The sequence below is a fragment of the Spermophilus citellus genome, assembly GCF_964194105.1.
Source record: "Spermophilus citellus genome assembly, chromosome: 5".
Taxonomy (NCBI): Eukaryota; Metazoa; Chordata; class Mammalia; order Rodentia; family Sciuridae; genus Spermophilus; species Spermophilus citellus.
Genome location: NC_138186.1, coordinates 165,940,235 through 165,950,895, shown reverse-complemented (window position 1 = coordinate 165,950,895; position 10,661 = coordinate 165,940,235). Strand labels below are relative to the sequence as shown.

Below are 10,661 nucleotides of genomic sequence, written 5' to 3'. Positions count from 1 at the left end.
TGCCCAGCCAGGCCTGGCCAGAAGCAGCACCCTCCACCAGCCATGTGGGTCCAGACCTGGCTGCTTCACTCAGGGACCTTCTGAGAAGCCGCTGGCAGCTGAGCAGGCCACGACCCCAGCGACCCGTGACCTGAGGGTGGCAGCAGTCAAGGCCACTGCTGCTGTCTGGGATCTTCTTTCCTCTCCTGGAGAGAAATTGTTTCCCCTAAGTCTTTCTTAATGTCATCTGTGTTTTTAAATTTAATTTATATTCTTATTGTGACACAAAAGAAGACATATTTTTGGATGATCCTGAGGATGTGGAGCAGAAGGGTTCAACCCACAGGTGCAGGTCAAAGCCCTCCCCACCGGCCTTGCTGGGACTGTCCTCACAGGACTGGAGTTGATGAAAAGGCTGCGCAGGATTGGGAGAGATAACGCAGCCAGCTTGGATTCCTACAGGTTCAAGTGACCTTACTGGATTGGCCTGACCGGATCCATAATGATTAAACTGTCCTCTCAGGATTGGTATAGGTCACAATGGCCTCACTACATGGGTATTGAGTGAGCTCTCTTCACAGGGCTGGGATCCCATATCTTCTCACAGTGCCCTGATGTTTGGGGAGGAATTGGCCTCTGCACCAGTGGCTGAGAATATGCCCATATGGGGAGACAGGGTCTTTTCAGGGGTTATCTAGTTCAATGAGGCCATCTGGGTGGCCCTGATCCAATGTGAGCTGTGCCCTTGTGGCAGAGGATATCAGGGCACAGACTCCCAGAAGTACCACTGTGAGGACACAGGCAGGAATGGTAATTCTATGAAGAGAGAGGAATTGAATGCCTTGAGTGCTGATAGGACAAGGTCTTCCAAAGCCCAAAGTCAGTAGAAATGTGGAGACTTGAAATGACAAGTCCATTGTGCTAGTGTACAAATGTTGATTTCTAAACAAGCAAACATCAGTCTCCACACCCCACTGAAGCAAAAAACATCTGGAGTCCTTTTCTATTCTTATTCTGAAAATGGAAAAAGTTCTGGAGGCCCCAGAGGGAGAGGACCACTGGGGCTGTGTCCAGCCATGACTGGGCCATTTCTAGCCCTGACCTCACAAGGAGCCATTGTGAGGAATCTCAAACAGCCGGTATATAAGGGGGTGGCTGAGGCTGGGCTTTGTCCACAAGTACAGGAAGCTCTTGGTGGTGACCTGTCGGACTCCCAGATAGTTAGTGCGTTTGGTGGTTGGCGGTCGGTGGTTGTGGTCTGTGGATATTGGTTTTTTGATTTGGGTTTTTTGTTTTGTCTGGTTTTGGTTTTTGATTTTGATTTGTTGTTTTGGTTTGTTATTTTTTTTTCAGCTAGCATCCTTAGTGGGTGTTCCTGCTCAGGATGTCCATGGTTAGCAAGAGTAGTCAGTCTAGAGTAGCGTTGTCGGGGCCGGGCTCCTGCCAGGAGCCAGGCTTCCTGGACCAGTATGAGGTCCTGAGGGCCATTGGGCATGGCGAGTTTGGCCAGGTCCACCTGGCCCGCCATCGCCTCACGGGGGCAGAGGTGGCAGTGAAAGTCCTGAAGACGGCGACGCAGGACATCTCGGACCTCTCCGAACCTCTAATGTTGAAGAGCCTGGAGCACCCCAACGTGATCCAGCTCTTTCAGGTGATCAGGACCAGGGAAAACCTGTACATGGTGATGGAGCATGCAGGGGGGGGACAGCTACTTGAGCGCATCCCACCTGGTGGCATGCCGCAGGAGGAGGCCTGCAGACTCTTCAGGCAGATCGTGTGTGCCCTGGGCCACTGCCACGACAAGGGCATCGTGCACCGAGACCTGAAGCCAGAGAACATCATGCTGGACGCCAGAGGACACGTGAAACTGATCGACTTCGGCCTCAGCGCCAGGTTCACGGCCGGGCAGAAGCTGGATGACTTATGGGGTACTCTGGCTTACATCGCCCCAGAAATTGTCCTGAAGCAGGAGTATGAGGGCCCCCCAGCGGACATCTGGAGGCTGGGCGTCATTCTCTATTTTATGTTGACGGGGAGCCACCCATTCAGGGGGGACACCCCTCAGGAGACGCTGTTGAGGATCCTTCTGGCAAGGTTCCAGGTGCCCAGCTCTGTTCCCGTCAAAGCACGAAGGCTCATCCGCCAGATCCTGGTCCTGAACCCCAAGAAGCGACCCACATTGAAGCAGATCCTGCAGCACCCATGGCTGCGGCAGGGTGAGCCGTGTGCACCCCATCCTTCTAGCCAGGCCCTCCCCACACGCCCAGACCCCGCCATCCTGACCATGCTGTTCGACATGGGTTTTGATCCCTACCAAACCTGGGTGTCTCTGGCCAAGAGGAAGTTTGATGTGGTGATGGCGACGTACCTCATCCTGAAGCACCAGCAAGGCCAGGGGGTAGGGAGCGCCTTCCAGGGGCAGCCTGTGCCTCAGTGGCTTAGGCCTCGCCAGGGCCCCGAGAATCTCTCCCATGTCCCTGTCCCCCCACAGAGGAGCGCCAGCCAGCCTGCCCTGCGCACCTTCCCCTTGCCCTCTGAGAACCCGCTGCCCGAGGACGCCCAACAGCCAGGGCACAGGGACATCAGGGGTGGCAGCCTGCCTGCCATTCCTCTGCGCTGCCCGCCTGCAGGGGCCCCCACTCTCCGCAGCTGCTCCCGGTCCGACTCTGGCTTCCCCAGGCCCGAGCCCTCCAGGGTCCTCGTCTGGTGGTCCAGGGCACACAGCAGCTCCTCCTCCCAGGACACAGCCCCGAGGCAAGGCCCTGGCCACACCAATGGCTGGAAACGGGTGAGGAGCAGGATCGCTGCCTGTGTCCGAGCCCTGTGCTGCTGCTGTGTGCCACGTGTCAGCAATAAAGTGGCTCCAATGTCATAGAGAAGAGACGTGCCACACCCATAGACTGCCTGCCTCCAAGGAAGTGGAGAGCCAGCCAGACAGCGCCAGCGGACGGCCATCTCTCCTCTGCCCCACCTGCGGAAGACCTCAGAGACTGTTCTGCCTGGGACACTTCGCCCTGCTGGGACACTTCGCCCTGCCCCTCTCTCCTCTCCCCCATTCTTCTCAGATGTTTCTTAATAAATCGTTTTCAGACAAATTGGATCATAGCATTTTGTTCCTAAGTTTAAAATGTATGATGATGTAAAGAAACGTGAGCCTCAGGCTGAGCGCAGGGACCCACCAGCCATCCTCTCCCAGACCTGGACCTCTGTGCCTCCCTCTGCGTGTTGATAGGAACTCACTGGTCTTGAGACTGAGTACACGATTCACTCACCTGATCCAGGATGGAGCATTCTCCTGCTTTGAGCTCCTGTGGACAGACTCGCTCGCCCGACCCAGGGTGGAGAGTGTCTCTCCGCTTGAGCCAATGTAGACATCACTTTTAGTTGGTGACCTTGGCCAGGAGGAATCCTTCCCTGAGGTTTTTGGGCAGCAGGGGGTGGCACCTGTTGGAGTTGTCACCTCGAAGAAGGCCCTGGCCACCTCAGACCTTTTTCCTGTGTACTTTCCCTTTCTAACTCTTAAACCTTCAATCACCTTTCAGACTCTTCTGATTGGTTTTCCAAATCACAATCACCAATCTTCAGTGTGCATGAGAACCACCTTGTAGCAATGCAGATTCCTGGACCACAGGCCATGTTTCTGATGCAGTTGGTCAGTGTGGGGCTGAGAACCAGGATCCTCACAGGCTCCCAGGTAAGGTAGCTAGCTATCCATGGGGGAGTGCTGCACTTATCAACCTCAAGAACCATTGCTCTAAAACAGGAAAGATTGCTTCAAAGAAAACTCATGGTCTCCTTTCCAACGTGTCCAAATTTTCTAATGTAAGTGTTCCTTTAAAAATATTCAAAATATTGTGAAAAAAATCCTCAATTTGTGTGAGATCATTTTTTGCTTGATACAGAGAACACAGATTCGTGAATAAACATAAAATCCATAGTGAACCCCCAAATACCTGTAAATTGAACTTCAGCTGAAATCAGTTCTCTGTGTCCTGGTATGTGCCCACTCTGTTTGATATTGCAGGCAGATGTTTATACCAGCTTTATTCTTCATTGCCAAAGCCTGGAAGCAACCAAGATGTTCTAGAGCAGGTGGGTGGGTACATAAGCTGTGGTACTACTTCCAGAAAATGGAATAGCTAAAGGAGCTATCAAGCCGTGAAAAGGTATGAAGAACTTTAAATGCATATCACTGAGCGAAAGAAGCTAGCTGGAAAAGACACAGTGTGGGATTCTAACTCTAGGGCGCCATAGAAAGGGTAAAACTGTGGTGTGTGGTTTGAGGTGAGGTGCCCCTTGTGTGAATGCAGCAACGGTCAGAGGTGAAATGACCAGAATGTGGGAGCTCTAACCTGTTGGGTCCATCCTGGTTTGAGTGGACTGTCTGGGTGGCAACTGGGGGCAAGTGTGGTGGGGCTGGAGGAGGGGGGTCACTTGGGGAGTGCCCTGGAAGGGTGTGCCTTCCCCTTCCCCTTTCCCTCTCCCTCCCTGTCTGCTTCCTGACTGATCGGGAACTGAGCAGCTCCGCTCTGCTCTCCCCTTCCACCAGGATGCATTGCCTCACCTTGGAGGCAGGTGGAGTGGGGCCATCTGTGGACGGAGACTTCTGAAACCACGAGCCAGGATGAACGTTTCTCCCTCTAAGTTGGTCTTGTCAGGTGTTTTGGTCTCAGCAACAGAAGCCCGACAAGCACAGATGAAAAGAGAAACGACCAGTAATTGCCAGGAGATTGATGGGAAAAATCCCGGAGCACCCAGGATTTTTAGGGTGATTGAAATCCTTTGTACAACAATACAGTGAAGGATCCACATCATTAGCATTTGTCAAAACCCGTAGGATGCACAGCACGAAGCAAGAACCCTGAAGTGGACTGTAGATTTTGGCATAGCCTCTGTTCAAATGTCCTGCTGTGCGACTAGGGCAGGGCTGTGTTTGAATTTTCTGTGCTTTCACCCCAATTTTGCTATGAGCCTAAAGCGTCTCCAAAAATTCTGATTTTTTAAAGGTCAAGCAATACAGAAAAAAAATGCATAATGAGGAATGTAAAAACAGCCCTCAAACACTACAGTGAAAAGATCTCAGTTAATATTCCAATATTAATCACTCCAGATTTTTTCTATGTATAGATAGTTATACACTTTTTTTCAAGATCACAGTAGATGTGCTGTTTTATATGATTTTGCAACTTTTTTAATTTAGAAGTCATTAGGAATATTTTAATATCAATAAGTAGAATTCTATGACATTATTTCAATGTCCATTTGGTATTCCATTGAAAGAAAAAGCTGTAACTTTAATGACTGCTTTCTTACAGAAAATACAAGGTGTTTCCAACCCTCAGGGTCATAACAACACTGTGAGGGTGACCTCCCAGCAGCTGGTCTGTGCACTTAGTTGAGTAGGCGCTTTGCAAATCCCCTCCCCAGCCTCCCAGACAGCACATTCTGGTTCCACCCACCTGCAGGAACACCATCCTTCCAGCACCTGGCTCTCTCTCACCTGCCGCCCCCTCCCTCCCTCCCTCCCTCTCTCTCTCTGTCTCTCGGAAGCCTTCAGAATAGGACCCTGCCCCAGCTGACTTCCTCCCAGGTCACTCAGTGCCAAACCCTGGGATACAGACTAGGGATTCCCGAAGAGAAAGATGGAAAATACTATGTTAAAAAAAAAAAAGCACACTCTAGTTTCAGATCCATCTTCTTAGACGTGCTTCATCTCCTGAGGAACACTTTCACCTGCCCAAAAAGTGACTGGTAATTTTTCCTGTCCCCACAGCATCCCAAGGCCAGTCTCCGTTTGTGAAAAAGACTTAGGTGCACAAATGGCTGCTTGCTCTTAGGGCAAAGCAAGAAAGGAGGGAGAGAGGGAGCAGGAGAGGAGAGGGCTGTGGAGGGAGTGAGAAAGGGGTGGAGAGGGAGGGGAGGGAAGGAGGCAGGAGCCTCCCAGCCACCTCCTGGTCACCTGGAGCACGGTTTGTATTTGACACCTCTCACAGAGATATCCACCAACTGTGCTTTCATAAACCCTCAGGCCTTTTTTTTCCCCCCTTCACAGTCTCAAACAAAATTCCATTTCTGCTGCAGTGGCTGCAGGCCATAATAAATAGATCCCTAGCAATTCCAGCTTATAGTGCTGTCAGAATCCTTGTGCCAAGTTTAATCAGAAAAGCTGAAGTTGCAACCCCCTCAGCTACAAATTTATAAATGTGTTTTCCCTTTGACCATATAATTGGGATAATACAGGGAACTCCCACAGAAATATCAACATGCGTCTGAAAATGAAAGAGGATTAAATAAATCATCCTTAGAGCGGGGATATAAATTCATCCACATAGTTTCCATTCTCCTGTGGCAGCTGCACTAATAAATGCCAGAGAGAGAGAACTTTCCGGTAAACTCGCTAGGACTGTCGTGAGTGAAAGTTCAAGTTACCTGAGCAGGAATGTGGGCCTGAATTAAAAGTAATAAAATCTCCAAGCACCCTTTCAGGAATGAGGCCTCAATGGCTGTACCTTGGGGCCTCACCTGCCTCCTTTCCCCCACCTGCCACAGACCCCAGGTGCTCTGGGTCCCTCCATCAGGGGAGAAACTTCTCTGTGCAGCCCACTTCTGCATCTTCCTGGCCACCTAACAGGGGCTCCTGAGGGCCACTCTGGGTCTCCAGGCCACCTGTCACTGGGTCCTATGGACTGAACACATACCCACCCCTGCCTCCACCTGGCCCCAGCCTGGTTGTGAATCCTGTGAGGTGGGGTGAGTGTTAATCATTGCTCTTTAAACACGGGGCGGATTCACAAGGTTTTCAGTCCATTTTCCCTCTACCTATTTTTCACTGTGACTTGGTGGTAACTCCTGCCAACAGGTAGTCAGCCTCCTACTCCTGCCCCACCCCCAATTCTGCTCAAAGCTGGGCTTGGCCATGTGAATCTGGGTTAGCAGGACACCAGCAAAGTGGTGGGTGGGGAAGCCTGGGCCAGCGCTGTGTGATGGCACCCAGGCTAGATGCGGGGCCATGCTCCCACTGACATCAAGCAACTACTGGATAAGACCGACAGCGCCATGCTGGACCACCCCAGACCACCCAGCTGGCCCAGGCTGCCCACAGAGCACTGGGATCATGGCATGCCAATGTGACAGCAGGGTGTAGCCTTTGTTTCCTTCCGTTGTGGATATAGGACTTACCTCTCTCCATAGGTCCTGGAGACACCATTTCTAAGGACACTCAGAAGATTTATAGCTAATTAGCCTGGAATTTGGAAGGATCAAAGGCCTATGTTTGGGGGCTGAGGTTGGAGACATATAACATCCAAGAGTCCAACCCAGTTGGGAAAGTTGTATTATTTGTTGCTCAAACACGATTAACATTTGAATTACTTTTCAAGAGAAAATTTAAAGACTGAACCCTTGAATTACTTCATTTTTTACTGTAATAACACATTTAAAAACTTCTAAATATAAGGTATAAACCATTTAGGCTTAAGCCCCTCAGGTAAAGTACAATGCCTCTTGATCTGCAGACTCACCTTCCACGGTTTCACAGCCAATTGCACTGAACGTCGTCCTACAGTGCCAGGAGGAGTTAACATGCTTTGACAGGACGACCACATTTCATGTAGCTTTTATGACAACATTTTCTTGCAAGTGTTCTATTTTATCAGTGTGGTGGTTGATCTCTTAATGTGCCTAATTTGTACATTAAACTTTATCATAGGTGTGTATGAATAGGAAAAAAAGCATATATGATTATATATGATATATAATTTGTGATATATATTATATATGTGTATATAAATCATATATAATATATATATATATATATATATATATATATATATATATATATATATATATATATATATATATATAGTGTTTGGTACTGTCTGTGACTTCAGGCATACACTTGAGGTCTTGGAACTTCTCTCTTGTGGATAAGGGGTCCGCTGCATTGCAAAACACGTATTTAAAATTATAACTTTGAATTCACTAGAACTCAGTTGGCAAAACTAACATAAGAGAGAAGGGCACATGTCTGAAACCACGTTGCCCCTCATGGCTGAGGGTGAAGACAGCACAGGGCTCTGCTCTGGGCCCATGTGTGCTGTGCTGTGCTACGTGCATTTCTAAGCTGCTAAGCTTCCATTGGCACAGGAAACCCAGGTTGCTGTGAGCCTCTCATGGTGACTGAAGGGGCACCAGTGTGACTATAAATGCAAACACAAAGGTCAAAACAGAACTCTGAGGCAGTCGGGATAAGAAAGTGGTCATCCACTTATATGCTTATACGTCAAAATTCAAGCAAATCTTTATTTTTTTGGAGAAGGAGATGCTTTTTCAAATTTATCACAGTACTCCAGCTGGAGAAATTCTGCAGTCACAGACCTTCAAGGACTCTCCCAGTTGAACAATCCATTCTGTTCCAATCTAACCTCCTTGCTGGAGCCTCAGAAGGGTCCATTGCAGTCCCAGGATCTGCCACCAGAGGGAACTAGAGCTCCATTGCAGGAAAGTGGCCTCTTGGTAGAGGCTCTTCTCCCTGAGTCCTAAAGACAAAACTGTTCAACGCAGAGATGCATAATGAATGTGGAACTAATTGAAATTAATTATCTTACTTAAATAAAAAGGGTTTTCTCTATATTTTCTTTTTATTACTTTGTATTTATTGAAGAAACTTTCGGTGCCTACCACATACAAGAAAAAGAAGTCTGTGTACTCCCAGGGCTCAGGGTGTCACTGAATTCCAACTAGACTTCTCACCTCCACTGAGGGGACAGTTCTCACAAGGACCACGCTCCAAAACACTCCTTAGGGTCCTGAGAGATTGGATGAACTGGTCAGCAGAAGGCAAGAGGGAACTCAGTTTGAAACCAGCAGGAAACTACCAGTGGGAGGAGCAGCTGTCCTGGGGTGAGGGGGACCTCACTCCTGTGTCTGCCTCCAGGTTCAGGTCGTAGAAAACCACTTCCTCAGCTGTTCTTCAACTGTGTGCTCCGACTGCAGGACAGGTTTTGGGCACTGAAATAAAGTCGTAGAAGAGCCCCCTCTACCTCTAGCTGAGTAAGCGAAACTAATTCGGAACACGCAAGAAAGACAGAGGCTAAGCTGAGTGAGGGAAAGAGAGGAAACAGGCGCCAGCAGGGAGGCCAGATGCCATCGCTAGGTATGACCAGAAGAAGGCAGTCACTGGGATAACAGTGCCAGAGGTACTGTCCTCACGATGGTAGCGTGACTTTATAAGATACATCCTGCCACCCCACTGGACTTTTCCAAAATAAAGGTCCTATCCTTTGAGGAAGGGAAGTGACCTCCTGTCCCCTCCAGGCTTAATCAAAAGATAAGGGCTCTATGACATCAGCACACACAGGTCAGCAGCCGTCCCACTGCCACCCTTGGACCTGCTCCAGTGCCACAGACTCCCACCTCCTCAGCAGCATCTCACAGCTGCACCAGCTTCCCGTGGCAGCTCCCCCGTCAGTCAGAGACCTCCGCACCGTCCCCTCCACCACCTGCAGCCCCTCGGTATCCCCGCTCCTCCAAGCAGGCCTCAGCCACAAACAAAGCCTCATCTCCGCTCAGCACCAGAGGTCCCCAACTGTCTTGTTCTTCTGTGTGACCCTGGGAGGAAATAGTTATTCCTGGGTAACATCAGTGAATCTGACCTTGACACCAATTCCCGTACTATGAAAGGAGTAAAAAGAGAGTAAAAAAGAGAGTAAAAAGACGCAGAACCAAACTCAATGTTGCATTCAAAGTGCGGGTGTATAAAGTAAACTTGTCCCAAGAATGACTTCTAATGCTCTATCTAGTTTATTTGCAAGGTTTTGCAACACAAGATAGAAGCCATGCCCCTTGGTAGAAGGTTTGGTAAAGTTTAAATTACTGGAAATTATGGTTTTGCTTCTGTAAACCTGGAGTTTCCCTTCTGTCAGGATTATACATAATTCTTTTTAAAAAATATTGATTGTGCATTTACAAATACCCGGCATCCTCCTAGGTCTGGAACTACAGAGGCATATAGCACAGTCTCCTAGAAAAATGGAAGCAGTGTATTCACACACAAGCATAACAACCAAGAGTGCTGGAGAGTGTGTGCGTGAGAGAGAGAGTTTTCACAGGAGTAAAACACTTAGAGATTATCAAGGGACAATTTTTCTCAAAATGCAACCTTAAGAACAGAGCTTCCTTTACAAAAATACGTATATATAGAGAGAGTTTTAGTTGTAGATGAACACAATATCTTTATTTGTTTTTATGTGGTGCTGAGGATTGAACCCAGTGCCTGACATGTGGTAGGCAAGTGCTCTACCACTGAGCCACAACCCCAGTCCTCCTTTACAAATTTTTGACAGTCCTTCAGTGTTTGGAAACCACTCTAAGGAACTTATGTCTATGAAAAGATCGTTAAAGTCATTGCACATTAGATATGTGTTGCTGATGTGTGGAGCGTGCACCTTGATATGGAATGCCACCAACACTAAACACCAAGGATGGATCTGGTAGCAGAGACTTTATCTTAATGCTAAAGCAAAATGTGCCATTCCCTGACCTTGAAGAAGTCTTTGTTTTTTAATCTTCCTTTCTTTGCTTAGAAAATGGAAGTTTGGACCAGATTAATTTTCAAGTTGCAACAAAGTGTGAAATTCTACAAGGTCTTCTGAAAGATCAACACAGATACTGATAGAAAGTTC

The 10,661-nt window shown here is 48.6% G+C and overlaps 1 protein-coding gene across 1 annotated transcript; it reads left to right on the top strand.

Moving 5' to 3' along the window:
* Positions 1–1,363: 1,363 nt before the first annotated feature.
* LOC308649534 (sperm motility kinase Z-like) lies at positions 1,364–2,854 on the top strand (the record flags this gene model as incomplete). The annotated part of the gene is made up of 1 exon (XM_081295068.1): positions 1,364–2,854. The coding sequence occupies one exon, from the start codon at positions 1,364–1,366 to the stop codon at positions 2,852–2,854; it is 1,491 nt and encodes a 496-aa protein (XP_081151194.1).
* Between the last annotated feature and the right edge of the window lie 7,807 nt (positions 2,855–10,661).